The 23275-nt window shown below is 39.6% G+C and overlaps 1 protein-coding gene across 5 annotated transcripts in view; it reads left to right on the forward strand.

Annotated features, from left to right (window-relative positions):
- CNTN1 (contactin 1) overlaps nucleotides 1–18031 on the forward strand; it is a 370454-nt gene extending 352423 nt beyond the window's left edge. For 4 of the 5 annotated variants that reach the window (XM_039340676.1, XM_039340674.1, XM_039340672.1 and 1 more), the window contains 4 exons: nucleotides 12521–12707; nucleotides 13300–13412; nucleotides 14485–14641; nucleotides 15758–18031. In XM_039340676.1, coding sequence (XP_039196610.1) covers nucleotides 12521–12707; nucleotides 13300–13412; nucleotides 14485–14641; nucleotides 15758–15837 — 537 coding nt within the window. In that variant the 3' untranslated portion in view covers nucleotides 15838–18031. The remainder of the gene's footprint in view (nucleotides 1–12520; nucleotides 12708–13299; nucleotides 13413–14484; nucleotides 14642–15757) is intronic. The other variant, XM_039340675.1, reaches the window with a different exon arrangement.
- The last annotated feature ends 5244 nt before the right edge of the window (nucleotides 18032–23275 follow it).

A 23275-nucleotide genomic window follows, 5' to 3' on the forward strand; every position in this document is an offset into this window, starting at 1 on the left:
TTTTCTTCCATCTGTTTCTCTCCTTGATCTTCAAATTCCTTCTGATTTATATAGCACGTTTTTTCCTCTATCCATGTTGTCAGATTTTTTTTCTGAATTTTCTATTGTCTGTACTTGTTGGGCACTTAGGTCTTCTGTCATAATATTTAATTGTTCAATTTTTTCTATTGTATTCTGTATAGATAGGTTTTTAGTTATAATCAAAATTTGAGTTTGCATATCTAAGACGCTTTCTGGTTTTTTCCCGAAAGCTCTTATTTCATCGCCAGCTTTAAGAAGAGTTTGGTAAGTTTGATAAGTTATTTTCAAAATAGCAAAAATTTGTTTTCGCATTTCTTCTGTTCCTGGTCTTCCATAGTGATAAGTTGAATTGAAAACTCTCACAGCTGGTGTTCAAGGTTACTACATGAATCTTATCTTGTTTTCTAAACTGTCAGCCAAGTCTCTTTTCTTTAAGAATAATAAATTGCAATTTCAGGTTTAGCCACAAGATGTCACCCCACTGTTTAAGGAATTCCTTTAAATCTCAAAGTTATTGTAATCATTTCGGGGTTTTTTTCTTCTATTTTAAGAGGAAAAACCCAGACTTTCGAATGAAAATAAAAAGTAAAAAGTAGATAATCAAAAATCTTTTAATCCACAAGCTTAAGGAAATAAAGTTCCAATTGAGATCCAGTTATTTTTTCAACATTTTCAAAAAAAAAAAAAAAAGCTCCCCTATGTATTCAATCGCCACTGTTTCTGGAGGGAGGGCTAAAATCCCCCTTCCCTCTCCACTGGGGGAAAGTACTTTAGCAGATTGAATAGGTACAAAAGCAATTAGGATGTAAGAGAGGCAGATCTCACCCAGTCCTTTCCACGCTGCTTTGAAGTTGCCAGATAGTGAGTGTGACTTCGGCTGTCTGCAGCCTAGAGACGAGCCATATTTCTATGGCCGGTCCTTTCGTCCACCGGTTTGGATGGATCGACAGCTCTAATGGGAGAGTTGCTGCTCTCCTGCAATCCAGCGATAGCCCCTCCTTGCTGGTCGCCTCTTCGGGGTGACTTTTGGCCCTTTTCAGATCCTCCCAGCGATGCAAAACTGAATGGGGAGAAAGTCTCCCAGCCATCCATGGTGGCCGCCTGGCAAACCAGAAGTCCCTCATATTTATTTTTATAGTCAAGAAGTGTATCTGAGTTTGAAAGAGATTATAAATACAAGAAATAAATATAAATAAATTATCAAACAATTACCAGAACATGCAATAATGGTAAGTACCAGTAGTTCTTGACTTATAAACAGAATTAAGCCAAAATTTCTGTTGCTGAGACATTTGTTAATTGTTAAGAGAGTTTTGCCCCATTTTATGATCTTTCTTGCCACCATTGTTAAATCAGTCATTCTAGTTGTTGTAAGTTAGTAACATAGTTGTTAAGTGAATCTGGTTTCCCCATTGACTTTGCTTGTCAAAAAGTTACAAAAGGTGATCACATGACCCCAGGACACTGCAACCATCATAAATATGAGTTAGTTGTCAAGCGACTGAATTTTGATCATGTGGCGATGGGAAATTCTGGAATGATCGTAAACATAAAAAACAGTCATAAGTCCCTTCTATTCAGGACATAGCATATAAGTGTTGCTTGAGCATGGTCCACAGTATTATCTGAGACATTACACATCCTCTTCACGACCTGTTTTCCTTATTACTTTCTGGGAGGAGGCTTCATGGTATCCAAAGCAGAACATCCAGATTCAGTCACGGTTTTGTTCGATACAGTATCAACCTTGTGAACTCTCAAGTTTCCTGTTTCCACTATGTATTCAAGATGGACAGTTATTTATATTTATATATGTGTAGGTCTTTGGTTATTCGGGTTTTCTCCCACGTAAAATTGGAAGTGTCTTGGCGACGTTTCGGCGAAGTCTCATTCGTCATCTTCAGGCTGGTGCTTTTGGCTTCGTGCTTCTAGGAGCAATGTGTGATTGTAGCTGTTTCCTCCTTTTAACTGCCAGTGGGGGTATGAACTGATTGGATGAGAGCTTGGCTGTGTTCTGATTGGATGGAGGTGTGTTCTGATTGGTTAGGAGCTTGGCTGTGCTCTGATTGGATGGGGGGTTGGCTGTGCTCTGATTGGATGGGGGAGTGTTCTGTTTGGGTGGGGGCTTTGTTGTGCTCAGGTTAGTCTGAGTTGCAGGGGGTTTAAAATGGTGAACTGCATTGCTATTTTTTGGCTTTGCGTTCGTGGTCGTGCCTCATCTTCATGGTGGGTGTCAGTTTGCTTCATGTATGGATTGGAGGGGTTTAAAGTGGCTAATGATGCAGCTGTGGTCTGGCTTCTGGTTTGTGGTCGTGCCTCATCATCGGTGTGGCTTTGGATTTGCTTTTTGCATGGAGGTGTGGTGGTGACATCCTGTGTGGTTTTTGTGAGTGTGGGTCTGGTGTCATTTTTTATGTTAGGGAATCGTTTGTCAATAAGGGTGGGTTTACAAATGGCTGGTAGGCGGGAGGTATCATCTCGTTTGTTCATGCTGTGGGGGCGTTTTTCTATCTCGATGGCTTCTCTGATTATTCTGTTATTAAAATGTTCAGTTTTGGCGATAGTTCTGGTCTTTTTAAAATCAATTTCATGTCCTGTGATTTTAAGGTATTGGACCAGGGAAGAAGTTGGTTCCTCTTTTTTGACTGAGTTCTTATGTTCTTCAATGCGTGCACTTATTCTTCTGTTGGTTTGTCCGATGTATGTGGTGGGACAAGTGGTGCATGGGATTTTGTATACTCCTTGATTTTCTAATTCAATTTTATCTTTGGGGTTTCTTAGGATGGTGGATATTTTTCTGTTTGGGCAGAATGCTGTCTTAATGTTGTGTTTGTGGAGGATCTTACTGATTCTGTATGTGGTGCCTTTTATGTAAGGGAGGAGGGCTTTGCCGTTTTCTTGTTCTCTGTCTTGAGTTTTAGTGGGGGTTTCTTTTTGGATTAGTTTGGTAATCTTATTTCGTTGGAATCCATTGGATGTAAGTACATTAGTGAGAGTGTGTAGTTCGGTTTTTAGGTGTTGTTCATCAGCTAAGCGTTTTGTTCTAGAGATGAGTGTCTTGGCTACGGAGTTGATCTGTGCTGGGTGGTGGCGTGAGAGAGCATGCAGATAGCGGTTTGTGTGTGTTTTCTTCTGGTAGATGGTGTGTCCTAGGCAGCCATTGGATTTCTTGTAGACTAAGACATCTAGGAAGGGAAGTTGGTTATTAGCTTCTGTTTCCATGGTGAACTGTATTTTGGGGTGTAGGCTGTTGAGGTGTATGAGGAAGTTGTCCAGTTTTTCTTTCCCATGTGGCCAGATTATGAAGGTGTCGTCTACGTATCTGAGCCAGAGTTTGGGTTTGTGTTCAGATTTTTCTAGAGCTTGGGTTTCAAAGTGTTCCATGTAGAGGTTTGCAATGACATGTGAAAGGGGTGATTCCATGGGTGCTCCTTCTATTTGTTTGTATTTTTGTCCGTTATAGATGAAGTATGTGTTGGATAGACAATGGTTGCTCAGATCTAGGATGTGTTTTGGGGGTTATATTTGTTCTGGATAACTGTCAAGGCTTCTTTGATTGGCACTTGGGTGAACAGGAATATGACATCGAAGCTCACGAGTAGGTCGCTGGGCTGTAAGTTTTGTTCCTTTATGATCTCTAAGCAATGGAAAGAATTTTTTACGTGTGAAGTGATGGATTCTGCATAGGGCTGTAGTTGTTTGGCGAGAAATTTGGATAGGTTTTGTAGAGGTGAGCCTATGGAGCTGACTATGGGTCTAAGTGGGGTTCCTTTTTTGTGTATCTTGGGGAGACCATAGAGCCTAGGGCATCTGGATGATTTCTCTCTGGGAATGATTCTTTGCTGGATCTCTTCGCTAATGTGGGAGGCTTTTATTTTGGATCTGGTGGTTTTTTCCAGGTGGGTGGTGGGATCTGTGTTTAGGGGTTTGTATGTAGAGTCTTGAAGTAGGTTGGTTAATTTGGTTTGGTAGTCAGATGTGTTCATAACCACCGTGGCATTGCCCTTGTCTGCTGGTAAGATTATTATGCTAGTGTCTTCTTTCAGGTTACGTAGTGCTGTCTGTTCCTCTTTGGGTAAGTTGCTTTTGGGTGGCTTGCTGGTGCAGAGGATGTTGGTGATTTCGAGTCTGATTCTGTTAGCGTCATCGGGGTTGATTTTGGTCAGGCTGGTTTCAACTCCACATATAATGTTTTCAGTGGGGATGTGTTTGGGAGCGACTGCAAAGTTGAATCCTTTGGAAAGGACATTGGTTTTGGCTTTGGTGAGAATCCTATCTGAGATGTTATGCACTGTTTGTTTCATGTGTGGCTGTGAGGGAGGAAGGGTTTGTTTCTGGCGTTCTTGTAGTCTTCGGAGTTTGTTGGTGTGTGTGTCTGTCTTGAGGGTGGTCTGTGTTTCGGCTCTCCAGACGGCGAGTTGTTTGGATTTGTCCCAAAGTGCGGGGTGGATCTTGTTGCTGAGTTTGAGGTGAAGTGTGAGGAGATCTTTGTTAATTTGATCTAGGAGGAATCTTTTTGTGTGAAGTTCATTTCTGATTAGGGCCAATTCTGTTCTTTTCAGGATGTGTTTGGTAGCTGCAGAGTTAGAGTGGAATTTCAGTTGGAAACATGTGGGGATTAAATTTTAATCTCGGCGGTTGCGTAGGAATGGAAGCTCTTTGGACTTCAAGTTTTTCATAGGTCCTGGTCAGATGGTGGATTTCCTCCCCGTAGAGGTTTGATATTTGTTTTCTGAGGTTTTCGCGGGTGTTTGTATGTAGGTCTTTGGTTATTCGGGTTTTCTCCCACGTAAAATTGGACGTGTCTTGGCGATGTTTGGATGAAGTCTCATTCGTCATCTTCAGCCTGGTGCTTTCAGCTTCGTGCTTCTAGGAGCAATGTGTGATTGTAGCTGTTTCCTCCTTTTAACTGCCAGTGGATTGGATGAGATTGGATGAGAACTTGGCTGTGTTCTGATTGGATGGAGGTGTGTGTCAGAATCCAATTATATTTCATCTTTAAATTATCAAATATAGAAACTCCCAATTCTGCCTTCTCTGGATTCTGCCATAAGAGGGAGAGAAGGGGGAGAACAAAGGGGCTTTATGGCCCTCACTTCCTTCTTTACACTTCAAAGAGCTAAATGCTGAATGTGTGTTTATTGTAACCTCGAAGTGTTAGCATACCAAAGGAGAGTAATTGCCTTTCATGTAGTTATCTGAAGTCTCCATCCAGACGGAAGAAAGAAGAAAGGGAGTGGAATTGTGATACTTGAAACTATCACTGGAAGGGGGGTTGATTGGGTGGGACTACTGGGGAACCCCTTAAAACCTTGAATGGGAGAGCTTGAACCCCAAGTCCTGTCTAGCATGCCTGCAACCATTTTCTCTTAATAAAGGATTCCTGTTGGAAGAATTATTCCAAGAGTTCTGTCTTCTTAAGATGCAAAGTGGGGTGGGTCCTTACAGTGTGTTTTGATTGGTTAGGAGCTTGGCTGTGCTCTGATTGGCTGGGGGGTTGGCTGTGCTCTGATTGGCTGGGGGGTTGGCTGTGCTCTGATTGGCTGGGCGAGCAACCAAGTTGCTTCCCCCCCTCCTCTCCCTTGAAACCTTATGCACAGATGGATCTCTTCCCCCCTCCACCCTTTCGACATCCATCACCATCATGTTCCTGCTCTCTATTACGAGATCCTATTACAAACATCCTGCATGCACTCGCACTATCTGACTTCCCTTCACACTCGGTCTTTCTAACCACCCCCATGCTGTAATCCTTGACAGCATCAATCTCCTTCTTTCTTGTAATAGTTCCTATTCAATTCGGGGAACCAGTCCGTGATTTCTGCCATCCGCTAAGTGGGGCAGCAGATACTCTCCGGGGTGATCATTTCAGCGCCCGATCTAATTGGCATCCAATAGTCACCCCCTCTTCTTTCGTCGCTTGAAACGCTGCTGTCCGGGGATGTATGATTGTTCCTGAGGCAGGGAGCTTACAAGTGCTCTCCTCCCATGCAACCGCAGGGGGCGTGGCTTTCCTCAAATTGCCACAAGACAGAAGGACGACAACATGCGGGTTCAACCCGCCTCCCTATTCACTGCGTTCGAGGAAAGCCACGCCCCCTGCGGTTGCATGGGAGGAGAGCGCTTGTAAGCTCCCTGCCTCAGAAACAATCATACATCCCCGGACAACAGCGTTTCGAGCGACGAAAGAAGAGGGGGTGACTATTGGATGCCAATTAGATTGGGCGCTGAAACGATCACCCCGGAGAGTATCTGCCGCCCCGCTTAGCGGATGGCAGGAATCATGGACTGGTTCCCCGAATGGAACAGGAACTATTACAAGAAAGAAGAAGATTGATGCTGTCAAGGATTACAGCAGGGGGATGGTTAGAAAGACCGAGTGTGAAGGGAAGTCAGATAGTGCGAGTGCATGCACGATGTTTGTAATAGGATCTCGGAATAGAGAGCAGGAACATGATGGTGATGGATGTCGAAAGGGTGGAGGGGAGAAGAGATCCATCTGTGCAGAAGGTTTCAAGGGAGAGGAGGGGGGGAAGCAACTTGGTGATGATGATCACACACTGGATTGTAGAATGACCGTGTGCCCTCTTGAGTCACAGATGCAGAGAGGTGGGAAAATGAAAGCTAGTACGCATGTAGATGGGGGGAATGAGGACAAACTGAATAATTGTGTAGCAATTGACACAGGTGCAGCGATTGGCCGGTTGGGACCTGTTATGCGGTCCAGAAGTCGAGCGCAGGCGCTGGCTTGTTTATAAATGCCTCTCCCATTGATTTATTTGCACCCTGATGATGTTGGCAGGAGCCAACGAAAGCTAGGTCTGCTTTTTAAAAAACTTTTAAATGTTTTATATTTAAACTTTTAATGTTTTATAAAACTTTTAATATTTTAACTCTTCCTGGTGCTCATGTTTTATTTCCTAGTATGTATACACCCAGAAATCATTCTTTTATCTTTAGTATTATTTTTAATATCTATCTATCTATCTATCTATCTATCTATCTATCTATCTATCTGTCTATCTATCTATATGTCTTTGGTTATTCGGGTTTTCTCCCGCGTAAAATTGGAAGTGTCTTGGCGACGTTTCGACGAAGTCCCATTCGTCATCTTCAGGCTGGTGTTTTCAGCTTCGTGCTCCTCGAAGCATGAAGCTGAAAACACCAGCCTGAAGATGACGAATGGGACTTCGTCGAAACCTCGCCAAGACACTTCCAATTTTATGCGGGAGAAAACCCGAACAACCAAAGACCTACATACAAACACCCGCAAAAACCTCAGAAAATATGTATGTATGTATGTATGTATGTATGTATGTATGTATGTATATATATATATATATATGTTTTCTGAGGTTTTCGCGGGTATTTGTATATAGGTCTTTGGTTGTTCGGGTTTTCTCCCGCGTAAAATTGGAAGTGTCTTGGCGACGTTTCGACGAAGTCCCATTCGTCATCTTCAAGCTGGTGCTTTCAGCTTGGTTAGTACATTGGTACTAACTAATTAGTACATTAGTACAGTTAGTACATTGGTACTAACATCCAATGGATTCCATAGAAATAAGATTACAAACCTAATCCAAAAAGAAACCCCCACCAAAATCCAAGACAAAAAACAAGAAAACGGCAAAGCCCTCCTCCCATACATAAAAGGCACCACAGACAGAATCAGTAAGATCCTTCATAAACACAACATCAAAACAGCATTCTGCACAAACAGAAAAATATCCACCATCCTTAGAAACCCCAAAGATAAAATTGAATTAGAAAATCAAGGAGTATACGAAATCCCATGCACCACTTGTCCCACCACATACATCGGACAAACCAACAGAAGAATAAGTGCACGCATTGAAGAACATAAGAACTCAGTCAAAAAAGAGGAACCAACATCTTCCCTGGTCCAACACCTTAAAGCCACAGGACACGAAATTGACTTTAAAAATACCAGAACCATTGCCAAAAGTGAACATTTTAATAACAGAATAATCAGAGAAGCCATCGAGATAGAAAAACGCCCACACAGCATGAACAAGCGAGATGATACCTCCCGCCTACCAGCCATTTGGAAACCTGCCCTTATTGACAAACGACTCCCTAACCCCAAAATCTTAAACCCCTCTGCAACTCAGACTAACCTGAGCACAACCAAACAGAACACTCCCCCAGCCAATCAGAGCACAGCCAAGCCCCTAACCATTCAGAACACACCTCCACCCAATCAGAACACAGCCAAGCTCCCATCCAATCAGTTCATACCCTCACTGGCAGTTAAAAGGAAGAAACAGCTAAAACCACACATTGCTGCTCAAAGCAAGAAGCTAAAATCACCAGCCTGAAGATGACGAATGGACTTCGTCGAAACGTCGCCAAGACACTTCCAATTTTACGCGGGAGAAAACCCGAACAACCAAAGACCTATATACAAATACCCGCGAAAACCTCAGAAAACATATATATATATATATATATATATATATATATATATATATATATATATATATATATATATATATATATATATGGGTGTAGGTATACATATGTATGCATGTATCATGTCTATATGTGTGTTATGTATGTGTACACTTTTAAGAGTAACAGAATTTCATTTTTAATGGGTGCCAATGTACCCACAGGAAAAAATGATAATAAACGTTATCTAAAAGAAAAGTTACTTGTAATTTCAAACCATTGTAAGAACTATTTGTACTACTACAAAAGGAACTGATTCTGTCAAAGTAAAATTAAGTATTTCAGAAGGCAGAAGGAAGATACTTCTTTAGATTTAGAAGAAAGCAACACCAGGATTTCCTTCTCTTGCATGGAAGTGATTTGAAATAGTGTTATTTGATGATAAGAAACAAGTCCTATGTTTATTTAATATTGCATTTGCTAAAACTTCCTTTGCTTTATTTTTTCTTTTAAACCTACACATAGTTTAACATACACCAAACATATCTAAATCAAGGTTAGTTATATGTAATGGGAAATAGGAAAGAGATGGATCTTAAAATCAAAATGACCAAGACAAGATTTTGGTAATATTGGCAATTACAGTAGGGAAACTCCTTCACTTAAACCTGATAAAATGATTGGGCATGTGAACCATGCTGAACTGCTCCTAAATCTTAGATTTGTAATAAATTGTGAAACTGCTTCTTAATAACTTAATAAATAGTATAAATAATTACAATGATTGTATGACTCTCTCCATTGAGAGGGATAGCAAATAAATTGGAATTCATAAAACAATACCAGGATGGCAGAACACTGATTGCTATTTAGAATGGACGGTTTCTGTTTTTTAGAATAAAGTCTAAAAGGAATATCCTACTTCCCTCTGATTATCTTATTTCTGTCTGCTGGAATGGTTCCCTTTTTCACATAGTACAGATAGTCCTTGACTTAGTACATGTTGAAAATTACAACTGCACTGAAAAAGTGATTTATGGCTGATTTTCACACTTACAACCATTGCAGCATCCCCATGGTCATATGATCAAAATTCAGATGCTTGGCAACTGGTTCATATTTATGATGGCTGCAGAGTCCTGGGGTCATGTGATCTCCTTTTGCACCCTTCTGACAAGCAATGCCAATGGGGAAGCCAGATTCACTTAACAACAGTGTTACTAACTTAAAAACTGCAGTGATTCACTTAACAACTGTGGCAAGCAAAGTTGTAAAATGGAGCAAAATTCATTTAACAATGATCTCATTTAGCAACAGAAATATTGGACTCAATTAGTCGACTACCTATATAGAGTGTTCAGTGTCTATACTGAAGGAAGCACTGATTTCAGGCTGAAATGGATATACTATTATTCTTTATTCAACTTCCTAATTATTTTATATGTAGTGCTAATTATAAGAATTCTAGTTCTTATACTTCAACTTATGTATTTACCTGATGTAGTATCAACTATCAAAATTCCTGGTGGCCTACAATAAGAACAAATTGAAAATGGAAGTATTAAAACTTAAATTGCAATATTAAAATTGTTCAAATTGCAATGGAAATAAAGCAAAATAAGTTGGATTAATAATTAAAATTAACAGTTATAATCATTTAAATGTTTGTAAAAAAATTGGTTTAAAGATCTTGTCAAAAGCTAGTAAACCTGTTTAGACCTCTCTACTTTGCAAAGAACACAGAATTACAGTAGTGGCCAAAATTATGGAAACCTTTTGGGAAAAGTGTACAGTAGAAATGCCACCTTTGGTTAAGTTTCCACCAATTTTTCTTCTAATTTCTTTATAACTGTAGCTTTGTTCACTTAATAATACTATTTTACATCGCTTTCTGGGCAACCAGTCAACTCTTTGCACCATTATTTTAATTTTATTACGTTTTACAAGCTCACTAAATGAAAGAACACAAAAAACCCCAACCAACTTGATAGTGATCACATAACACACTGACAAATGTCCTCCTCTCAGCTTCAGTACATGACATCAATAACTAAATCCTACTGTGATCTAACTGGCTCATTGCCAAAACAAGATGATACCTGATTAGCTCTCTAAAAACTCATGCTCATTGGCTACAATCAGATGAAGGAATGCTACCTGATATCAACCTAAGCAAGTTGTGTTTCCTTCTTCTGGTTATTTGGCTATAACTTTTCATAGAATACAGTACAGATAATTGAACAAACTATGTTGCATTATATTCTTGATTAAATTATCTTTCCATTGATATATAATTTTATGGTACTATACCAAAAAAAATGGTATTATTAGCCATCAAACCTCAAAAATACTTTTCCCAATTTTGGCCACTACTATAGATTGCAGTTGAATGAGTCCAATCTTGAAGCTACCAGAAAAGCTTGAACAATACTAACCTCCAAATCTCACCAGTGGCTTCAGATAGTGGTGGGATTCAGCTGGTTCGCACCACTTCGGCAGCACCAGTTGCTAATTTTTGGTTGCCCAGGCCCAGAATGGACTTCTGGAAGCAGCATCCACACAGAGAACCACTTGTTTACATATTTGAATCCCACCACTGGCTTCAGATAAATATTGAAAAGCATTTCATAGAATGTTATCTTGAGGAATGCCACAAAATAGTTCCCATTTTGAGCTGTTTTCATGTAAGCATCTGAAAGCTTTCTAAAAGATAGGAAGGGAACTTCTGCATAAGCTATATCTCCTATCCCAAAGTCTTCCAGAAGCTTCTGGAGGATGCCATGGTCAATAATATCAAAGTTTTTGAAGATTGAAAAACAAACTATATGGATCCTCAAATAAATATATTCAAGTCAACAAAGGAAGTCTCAAAGCCTTAGTATGCTGTGGAGTCTAATGGACTAAACTATAAATATATGCTTTGTATATAGCTGAACTCAGTTGAAAAGCCATTACTCTCTCACTCATGTTACTCAATCATAGGGAGAAAGAGGGAGACACTTCCCTACAATTCTGAAAAATACAGAATGGGCTTCTTCAAAAGAGTTTTAATATTTTATCCCTTAAACAGAGAAGTAGTTATGATATTAACCAATGCACCTCTAATAATTTCCGAACTAGAAATTAAAAACCAGATTAACCAAGGAAGCAGAGTGGTACAACATACCTCTCCAAGTAGGTTGTTGACAACTTTGGATATCACAAACTGCAACTGATCCATTCTCACTATTTAGAAGAAATTACTTGACACTTCCATAGTTGACATCTAGACATGCTAAATACAAAAGCTTTATCTACAATATATAAACTTTTTTCTCCTATCAACCTGCCAAAACCCCATCACTTCTGAGATTAATAAATCCATAAAATATTTTAAAAGGATACAAGTAGTGCTTGACTTATGACCACAATTGAGCCCAAAATATCTGTTGTTAAGTGAGTTTTACCCCATTTTACAACCTTTCTTGCCATGTTAAGTGATTCACATGTTAAGTTGTTAAGTTAGTAATCTGGAATGAAAATCACTTCCCTTTGACTATCACTTCCCAGTGTTCTATCTTTCTTTAGGAAGCCTTTAGTGACTTTTTCCCAATTGCTCCAGATTCTTGGTTTGGGAAAATCCCCAATCATTGTGCTCATGCACAAATGTACATATACCCCTCTAACAAGGTCATAGTGACTCCTCTAAAATGATTCCTCCAAAAGGATTCAATCTAAATAGTGGAGTTACAGGGAGTGAATGGAGTATTTCAGAAAAAAATATGTGTTTCTAGTTTCTCTGCCCCAAAGGTACTGTTTAAAAGGCAAATGGACTTTCTTGGTTTTGCTTCTCATCCAAGAAGCTTCTTCAGTTCTGAAATGAAGAAGTTTATTGGATGAGAAGGACAACATTTTCAAAAAAACCCCAAACAAACAAGAAAAACCAGTTGCCTTTTGAACAGCAACTTTGGAACAACCATGACCTGGATGACTGAGAATCCATAGATGCCAGTTTTTCTATTTCTTCTGCTGAGTTAGTTCTGAAATAATTAGGAGTAATTATATTTCCTTTTACATTTGACCTTTTTTTTTTTTTTCATTTTTACAGATCAGTTACTGGTCCAGCGGTGAAAAAGAAATAGCTGCAAATAGAGTGCAAGTGAGCAGTCAGAATTTTTCAGTAATGTTAGAAAACCTGAAACCTTATACAAAATACTATACAAAAGTAGCAGCTTTCAATGCAGCTGGCATTGGACCTTACAATTATCCTTTGGATTTTGTTACAGAAAAAGCACGTAAGCATCTAAAATAGAAGATGGAGATGAATAGTAAAGATAAGGTCAGATGGACATGGAATAAAGGAGACTTATATCTGTAGTCTTCATCAGACACAATTTGTCTTAAAACTCTTTGCTCAAGGATGAGCTCAATGTAAAATGTCCTAGGAGCTTCAAATATTCCATATTTGGTTGTGGATATTATAATGTTTTAATTACCTTAATTTTTTTCATATGGAGTTGCCAGTTTGTGTAAATGTACTCAGTCATTGCTGATAAATTATACATATTGGTAGATACACAGATCTCTGGTGTCAAGTTGTTAGATCCTGTAACAGTAACATCTTGACTGCAAAGTTTGCTTCTCTATAGATCACTGTGACGTGGTCTGCAAATGCTGGACAGTAGCTGCATAACATTTGGTGACAATTTTTAAGCAAGAGGTATCTATGAATAATTGTATAAATCAGAATGGGAAGTAGATAGTAGATGATACCATTGGTGAATTTTACTTGTGGACATAAATAAACAAATGTGTAGGAATGAGAAAATAATGTTTGTAAAATTTAATTGTACTGGTTAGAATAAAGAAACGTGCTATTTTTTTTAGCTCCAAGGCAGCAACCAAGAATTATTGATGCTGTAAGGTCCGGTTCAAAGTACATTATCACATGGGAGCATGTTAAGTCACAGTCCAATGAATCTACTGTGAAAGGATATAAAGTAAGATTGATATTTAAGTCTTTTGGGCCTGAGTAATATTGGTTGTTTTGTTGCCCTATTTGAATTGTGTGTTAGTAAAGTAAATTGCTATTTAAAAGGAAGAAAGGTGATATTTAGGAAAGGATATTTTAGACCATAAAAAGCAAAGTTAAATTTGGTACCAGTGTATACAGTAATCTTACGTAATTTCCCTCAAGGTCTATTATACTGATAATTCAGCTAATTCTTAGAAATTCTCTTCTAATATGAGCCATAACAAGATATAAAAACAGCTATAAGGTAGAGAAACACACCTGTGTAGTTCTTATTCTCTTACACAAATAAGTGTGCCAATCAATCAACTTTTGTATTAGTATCTACTATGTTCAGAACTGATTCATCTACTGTATGATGGCATGCATGTTGTTTTTTTTCAATGGTGGAAAGAAGAAAGCAGATTGGAGATCAGTGTAGGCCGGGGTGTTGGCTGGGGAATTCTGGGAGTTGAAGTCCACAGGTCATAAAATTACCAAGGCTGGACATCCCTTGCGATGTATTAAGTAGTGATCACTAACTGAGGAAATCTATTTGGTACTTTCTTCATTTCAGCAAGAAGGAAACATTAGAAATAATGGTGTACAGAGCACAGAAAAAGAATGAACCATAAAGGAGACAGGACATGATTGCTTCCATCTTATATAGTTCTTCATATGAAGTGTGGAAGTGTTGTTGTTTACTTCTTATAACAGTAATTGGCTAATGCTGTATGCCTATAATACCACTACTGTTTCCTATTCCCTGTGATCATATAAAGGAAATTAATGATTGGATTTCCTGCTTACACCATAGAAACAACAGAAAATGTAAATATACAGGTTACTTAAATATAATTAGCTAATGTTCTCTCTCTAAGTCTTAAAAAGGGAGTGGGAGCTTTTCACTTTTATTTACAAAAATGTATATAAAATGGATAATCATATTGATTCAAGACAGCATTTATAAATATTTTGCCTTGATTTTTTTATAATGACCTGGACTATTAATTTGTTGTGAACTTACCTTGCTATGCTATTTTTTTATTATTCTTTAAAAGGTGCTCTATAGACCAGATGGTCAATTTAATGGTACACTCTTTAAGACTGGTAACCATTATATAGAAGTTCCTGCACCTGTTAAAGGTCAGTACATTGTTGAAGTTCGGGTCCACAGTGAAGGGGGAGATGGAGAAGTAGCTCTTGTAAAAATTCCAGGTATGTCTATAAAAAAATGAAATTGAGTACGAAAGATGTTATTTTTTCTATATTTTTTCTATATTTTAATGTTTAGCTAAGTTTAAGGTGTTTTAAATGTGTTTCCTTGTGTCTTTTATATCCGATGGAGATAGTGAGTTAAGAAGTACGAAATATAAAAATAAATAAATAAATATACACAGTGGTTATTTATTTTCAAATCATTGAGACAGAAATGATTTTATTTGCCTTCTAGTTATTCAAATAGTAAACGTATCATAAATATACATTTTAGTGGTTGAGAGAAGCAAATTATCCATTTCTCACAACAGTCCCCTTCCCCAAATCTTGCTATTCTTCCTTATTGTGGGGCTGTTCCTGGAAGGGACAAACAAAGAATGCTGAGGGTGTAGCCACCAGTAGAGTCCCACAAAGTGTGAAAGTCATCCCAGCTAAAAGAAGTAGTCACCTATATTGGGCAGCAATATAGAAGGTATTGGAGATGGATGATCACTTTAGGGGCAATAACAAAGGCATTATTTCATACTACATGGGATAAATTACTTTACTTTACTGAGCAAATCATATGAACAGATTATAAAATAAGTGATGATATAATGTTGAATGATAAGCCCCCAAGTTTGATAGGGATCCACATTCTTCAGAGGATCTTTCAGAGTATTAATGGTGTAATAATGGTTAGATTTAAATCTTGACAATGTTCTGCTGCTACTGATATTCAGGAAAAGAAAATCCAAAGCTGACAATTTGATATTGATAGTTCATTATTGATATTGATATTAATCCTGGTACAGTCACTCTTCTCAGCCCTAGAAAGAAGGCAAAGGCAAACCACTTCCCAAAAATGTTGTCAAGAAAAACAAACTGCAGGAGCTTGTCTGTGTAGTTGTCAGGAGTAAAATCTAATCTGAAGTCACACGGAGGCAAAATGACGAGAAACATGAATATAAAATATTTACAATACGACAAGTTTTAGCAAATAATTAGAGAATATCTGAATATCACCTTTCAGAGAAGACAATTTGGGAAAGAATCTTTAGAACATCTCTGTTTTACTTGTAGTCTTGCTTAATCTTCAGTCTTTTATATAAAATGCAAACTTGTTTGATTTTCCAGGAGCTGCTGCTGGAATATTCCCTAGCTGTCTTGGTTTATTGTTGCCTGCTCTTGGTATCCTTACCTTTTTGGAATTTTGAATGTACCTGAATATGTCCTCAATTTAGTGCAAAGGACTGAACCTAAAAGGAATTCAATTCTTTTTTTATTATTTCTTGAGGCATCGTCCTAAGTCAAATAAATTACACTTCCAAGTAAATTATCTTCCTGACTTAACTATGGACTTCAAGAATTGAGAGACCCAGAAATTCCTTCATCAAGCAACTCAAGTTTTGAAAGTTTTTAACATGTTCAATTATGCCTTATGAAACACTTGTGCTGATCTGCAACAGTTGCATGATTCGGTCCAATGAGCAAGTTATAGTGTAGTGTTAAATAAAATAATATAAGCTGTACAGTAAAAATAAAACCACCACACATAGGTGCTTTAACTTTCATAATAAATTGTAAAAACATAATAGAGATTGAAAAATTGATTGTATGTGGTATACGTAGAAGCAACTACATCTGTCCATAGTTTTGTGTAATCTCTGTTTTGTGTACTGAATTTTTTTTAATGGCCCCTGTCATTTATGACTTTTCAGGTTTTTAAAGATACAGTCAAAGCAAAAGCATTGCACTCATTTTACAGCTTTTGTACATGAAGTGAATAAATGAATTGAAAACACTAGAATGCAAGTTAAGGAGTAAAAGACTTTATTTCTGGATCTATTAATAAGTATTAACAGCAAAGGATTCCAGCACCTTCATTATAAAATGAGAATTTAACTCAACATATTGTTTTAAATAATGCAATTCAGGTGGGGTTTATCTCAATCACAGAGTTTATTTTGATGTAAATGATCTTATAAGGTATATAAACAAATTTACTTTTAGTATTTTATTCTATCTAAATGTAATTGCCACATTTGAGTAAGTTGACTTCCATCAAAATGACATAATTTAGATTTTAATATTACAGACACCTTGTTTTTTATTAATTCATTATAAATAAAATGGAAATTTGAAAAGTAATTACCTGATTGCATAAATATTGACACAAATATAGTATTTAAAGTAGTATTTAAAAATCAAAACAAATGATGTAATAAAAAAATAAATATGCAATAAAAAGAAGACAAATTAGCAGTTAAAATCTATCTGAATGGTTTTGTTTCTTCTGAGACACATATTGCCTTTCTTTAGGAAAATGATTTGCATTTTCCAATGAATTAATATTGTTTTACTTTCTAGAGTTGTAAATAAGAGTTGTAAAATCCTAATCCAATTTTCCCTATTTAATGATCCCAACAGATAGATTTATTACAATTCAAAAATGGAGCTCAATTATTCTGTTTTCTTTAAATGTGTTTTCAAATGTGGGGTTCCCACAAAAGATAAAGAATGTCTTTGTTCTGACTGTTTCTATGCTATATTCAAAAATTTTAAAAAAGAATACTTATTTCTTTCAGAAACTATGATGTATTGAGAATTTGGTATGAATTAAAAGAAAAAAAACACTGCTCAAGTTATACTGAATCACTGGCTCAAGTAATAGTGCAAATGTCTGATGCTTCCAGAATTATAAGCGTGGAGTCATATTTTATTAGCAGAGTCTTGCTAGCTGCTTTAGAAATAGAATTTAACTTTTTAAAACTGATATTGTAGATTCCCATGATACCATCCATGTGAACCAAAAACAGATCTGTCAGTACTTTATGCTTGTTCTTTAATTTGTATGACTTTGTATTATACATTTACATTTTAAAAGACAAAACTCTTCATGCAAAATATCAATAATACTGTTTTACTTTTGTTACAGTTTGAAACTTTTTAAATAGTGGGTCAAAGGATATTTTTTTTAACTGAATGTTAGAAGATTCATAGATGTTATTTATAATTATATACTTATTTGAAGAAACTAAAGTATCTTCGTGCAAAAGAAACTAATGCCTTTGGGAGTCTTCTATATGTTTTGATTTGGTTCACTTTTATGTAATTTAACTCATATTTTATATAGCCTACATTCACGAGTTTGTTTGTTTTTGCCAAAATGCATATTTTTGCATGGATAACATTTAAAAAGTCAAAGCACATGTATTTAATTTAAGCTGTAATACACCTGTGTGAGATTTCATCACTTAGATTAATGAACTAATCCCAGGTTTTCATTGTTCTATACAGCTGTACAAATTAAATATTCAGTTACCAACAGTTGTTGGCACAACTGATTATATACTGTATCATCTGGTTTACAATGCAAGGTTCTTAATTAAAGTTTATATGGATACATTGCTTGTTTCTTTGTATTTCAGTTATTATTGTTATTGTTATTATTTGATACTGCTAAATTTTGGATTTTTTAAAGTTACCTTTTATCATTTTCTTTACTATTGATCAGACCAAGACTACACTATGTATTAATGTATTAATGGTACTCCAGATGTAACAATTATCATTTGACTTTTCCAGAGCCTTAAATAGGTTTCTTTGTATATGAGAGGTGTAGAGGGGGAAAGCACATAATTCATAGAAATAGTCCTAGAATATTTTCTGTCAACATGTGACATATGGATTAATCAATAGTCTTTTTTAACATTACTGATTTAATACATATATTTAAATCTATTATCTCAATATTTTGTCTTTGATTCACCCCGGTGATGCAATGGTTAGAATGCATTACAGGTAATCCTTGAGTTACGAATGTCGTAGAGCCGGTCACTTACATTCATAACTCAAGGATTTCTTGATTGGATCATGTTAAAAGAATGTGATACCTCCCTGCTTTCCCCAATGTATTCCCCAAACAAATGCACAGGTCGTTAAGTGCACATGAGGTTTCTCAGGGTGGAGATGACCATGGGGGCCTACTGCTGGAACAAGCTACCTGTTTCTGACCACCCAAGGACTCCCACAACCCACTGAGATATCTCATGCTCCTCATAGTTGCTTGTCCCCCATGCTCCCCTGCCAGGTCTCCAGGCACTGGGCCTGCTTTACTGGCCTCCCAGACTCCACTTGCTCCTCTCCACCCCTTTCCCAATAGCTCACTTACCTTTTCAAAGATCTCCAGAGTTCCAGAACAGGCTGATCCACTCCCTGAATGGGAAGGTCTGTGTTCCTGGCCCCATGAGGCTAGCGTTCCTGCAGTATTCAGAATTCATCAGGCTGAATTACAAGCTCCGGGATGATTGGCTTCCACTGCTACCTTCATGCCCCAATCCCTGCTTTGCTAGCCTCCCAGATTCCACTTGCTCCTCCCCATCCCATTTCTAGTGACTCACGTACCCTTTTGAAGATCTCCAGCATTCCAGAACAGGCTGTCTCACTCCCTGAAGCTGCTCATTCAAACCAGCCATCCAGCAGCCAGCAGGAGGCTGCTGTGGCTCCACCTAGGCCTTTTCTGCCATGAGGACTGCAGGAACACTGGCTTCATGGCAGAAAGGCAGAAGTCTTTTACTCATGCTATTGAAGCTGTTTTCCTTAGATCTCATATTCTTACAGTTTCACCAGCATATGAGTAAAAGGCTGCTGCTTTTCTGCTATGAAGCCAGCAATATAAGCCTTACCCCCAAAATAACCCCTAGTTTGGGGGTGAGGCACATGCTTAAAAATTAAGCTAGGGGTGTGGATCTGCCCCATGCGCCCTGCATGCACTTATCTTGCAGCCAGGCCTCTCCTTACCAGCCCACTTCTGAGGCGTCTTCTACAGCCAGGCCTGCATTTTTCAGTCACAAGGCTTTCCGGAAGGCCTGTGCAGCCAAGAACCGAGCCATTGACTCAAACCGTAAGTCGGTTCTGTAAGACCTCTGTAGCCGAGGACTGAGCTATGGCTCCTAGGCCTTCCTGAAAGGCCTGACTGCAAAATGCAGGCCAGAATGGAGCTGCAGAGTGAAGCTGCTCCTTCAGCCCCAGAATAAGTGGACTGGCTGGGTGGGGTTGTTGGTGCCGGAGGTAAGATATTGTAAGGTTTTCCACTTAACCTCACAATTGCCCTAGCATTACTCAGGAATTTAAAAGAGCCAAAGAAACTCCTGAGCCGAGGTTTCAGCAAGCAAACAACTTTTATTTTGATCAAAACAGAGTTGGGTGACCCCATCTCTCTTCGTGGCTGGTAGAGAGATGAAGGCAACAACCAGAAAAGATGTCTGCCACCTTTTATACCTTTTCAGAACAAAGAGATTAGGTCTTGGTACTAGGCATAAGATGGCACAAAAAAAAATTCCTAGATGATGACTCATACACCCAGGCTCCATCCGTAACTCCTTTCCCCCTCCCCTTACTGTGCTCTTTTCATATAAGCAATCACCTATACCTAAAGCATGAAGCCCTTATTTTCCAATATATATATATCAAGTATCTGATCAAGCAATTAACTACAAAATGATTACAAAATAACAAAACAATGCTTACATGATAACACTATAAGTATCAATATAAAATGGTTACTGTTAAGTCCTTCGCGAAATGGCAATGACACGAGAAGCAGTTGTAGTTCTCAGGAACTCTTTATTTCTGTTCAGCACACTGGTTACAAGACGCCGACAGCGCCCAAATCTCCCTGCCTCTTTTATAGGCGATTCCCGGGCCAAACTGCAACATTTGGCTTGCTAGCACCCACGCATGCGCGCGAGTGCTGGCGACAACCAGTCTGGTCCCAGGCAGCTTGCATCTGCCCAGGACCGTTGCAATGCCCCGAGCCTGCTTCCACAGGCTCAGGACATAACACCCCTTCCCCCCCGGCTAAGACTATGATCATACAATAATAATATACAATCCAATACGAGCGTGGTGCCCATACTACTTTGTACCAGTTATCCCCTCTGCTTCTATTGTTCCCAGTGTTCTGTTTTCTTATGTGTACAGGAATACTCTGTTAACTCTGTTTTGCCAGTAGAGTTACAAAATCTTCTAAATACTTAGGAGATCTTCTGGCTCTCTGTGACCTCCTGACTTCTGGGTACCTGCCAAGTACCCCTTGACTGAGGGGTGATGTATGCTTGTCCCCCTTGCTACACCCTGGTGATTCCCAAGGACTGTGCTCCAATGCCTGGCCTGCTTGCTTGCCCACCGGGCTCGTCAGGCCAGGGCTTCTTTCTCTGTTTGACCTGGTTGTCCTGCCTGGCTGCAGGCTCTCTGGCCCTCTTAAGTGACTGTCACTGTTGGGCAATTCTGTAGAACCTCCCAGGTCTGTCCTAGACCTGTCAAGAGGTTGTCTTTCCCCTTGTTCCCGTTCTGTACCCGGGCTTGTTGGGGTTTCAGTGCTGTCCCAAAACTCAGTTGTCCCCTGAGTGATGTCAGAGGTGTTGTAGTCGGGATTTGGTTCCTGGACCACCTCCCTGTGTGCTTGCCCCCTTCTAGGGACAGGGGTAGTGTCGGGCCAACTAGACGGAATGTGTGCCAGCTCTCTTGCAGGGTGTGGGTTGTTTGGACGCTCCCGGATATCCTCCCTGACTGGAGTACTGAGTGATGCGGGTGAGTAGTGATTATGCCCCCGGGGTGACTCCCTGGCTGGAGTAGGCACTGGTGCCTGAGTTCTAGTTGGGCTCCATGGATTCCTGTTTGGAGTACTCGTGGAATCTCGGAATGAGCTGTCTGTAGCTCCCTCATTACTGATACGCACTCTTCCCTTTGCCCAAAGGGTTCCCCCTCCCCCCCTGGAAAAGACCCAGGAGTCTCAGTGGGAAGGTCCCGTCTAGTGCGGAGCTGGTCGATGTGTCGTCGCAAGACATGACCGTTGTCCAGGGACACCTCATAGGACAAAGGACCTGTGACCCTGGATACAGTGGCAGGGACCCATGAATGACCAGGCCCATAGTTACGAGTCCAAACCGGGGCACCCACAAGCAGTTGTCTAGGTGCCCTGGGGTGTGTGATTGTGGAAGGTAGTCTGTCCGGGTGCAACAGGTCAAGCTTGGTAGTCAGTTTGCGCCCCCAACGAAGTTCAGCTGGGCTCCTCCCGGTAGAAGTGGAAGGTGTAGTGCGATAAGAAAGGAGGAAGTCAGCCAACCTGTGATGCCAGTCTCCATAGGTAATTTTCTTCAAGGCGTCCTTGGTGATGCGAACCATGCGTTCAGCCATACTGTTGGTGGACGGGTGGAAAGGTGCAGAGGTGGCATGACGAATCATGTTGGCCTGTAAGAAAGCTTGGAATTCGGAAGAAGTGAATTAGTGTTCAATTTGGATTCAGCAGGGTGAATCCCGGTAGCATCAATTTTGAATCCCAGAAAATCTGTAGAAGGCACCCCAATTTTACATTTGTCCTTCTTAGGTTTGAGGCCCGTTTTCCTGAACCTCAGCAGGACAATCTCTCAGCTAAGTTGTGTGTAGAGTCTCCTGCAATTAAGACATCATCAAAATAGGGGCAAACCCCTGGTATACCCCATAGTGTGTTTTCCATTACGCTTTGGAAAATTCCAGGAGCGACATTTACTCCAAATTGTAACCTCTTTACCTTGAATGCCCCCCTGTGGGTCACAATGGTTTGAGCTACAGCAGCAGCATCATCAACAGGCAGCTGTTGATACGCTTGAGCTAGGTCAAGCTTTGCAAAAACACGCCCCCCTTGAGGGAGGCCAGGATATGACTGACCACAGGAACAGGATAGTCATGTTGCTGCAATGCCTTATTCAGAGTGCATTTGTAATCTGCACAGATGCGAATGTCCCCATTTGCCTTAAGAGGCGTGACAATGGGGGTCTCCCAAGGACTGGAGTCGACAGGTTCTAAAACTCCTTGCTGAATCAATTTGTCCAACTCGGTGTCAATTTTACCCTTCAAAGCACAAGGGACCCTTCTTGCTTTAATTCTAATAGGGGTGACAGTGGGGTCTAACTTCAGTGACACAGGGGGTCCTTTGTACGTGCCCAGCTGGGGGCTGAAAACATCTGCAAATTCTTTGCAGACTTCTTGTAGGTCAATTGTTTGCAAGCTATTGACCCTGACGTGTATTCCCAAGGCCTCAAACCAATCGAGTCCTATGAGACTCGTTCGTTCACCCCCTACTACTATTACATCTAGTGGACCTTTAAAATCCTTATACTGTACGTTAAGGGTGGCCTCCCCCTTAACACACACTCTGGAGTTTTGAAAGTCTGTTAACACAATGTCGGAAGGCCTCAGCTTGGCCTGAAATCTGCTGCCAGAACAAATCTTCCTAAACGTGTGCATGGAAATGATTGAAAGTGCAGACCCCGTATCCAGTTCCATAGCCAATGGAACTCCTTGTAGCTTCACTTTAAGTGACAGATTTTTCTTAATGGGCTTGTGTGTGCCTGTCTTATAAATGCTTCTTCGCGAAGCGCAGAAACCCACCCTGTTTTGGCTGGGGACCCTGGTACCTTTCAGGCGCAATTCTTCCCGAGGTTGTACCGTCTGACGGCCCAGACACACAGCTGCAATGTGTCCCTGTTTTCCGCATGCCCTATAGATAGCGGAGCGGAATCTACAGTCGGTCCTCTTGTGGCGACCTCCATAACCGAGGCACTTGGGGAGAGCTGAAGAGCTTTCTTTCTGTTTCCCTTCTTTTGTGGGGTA

This window comes from Crotalus tigris, unplaced genomic scaffold, assembly GCF_016545835.1.
Source record: "Crotalus tigris isolate CLP2741 ecotype Arizona unplaced genomic scaffold, ASM1654583v1 scf7180000017753.6788120, whole genome shotgun sequence".
Classification (NCBI taxonomy): Eukaryota; Metazoa; Chordata; class Lepidosauria; order Squamata; family Viperidae; genus Crotalus; species Crotalus tigris.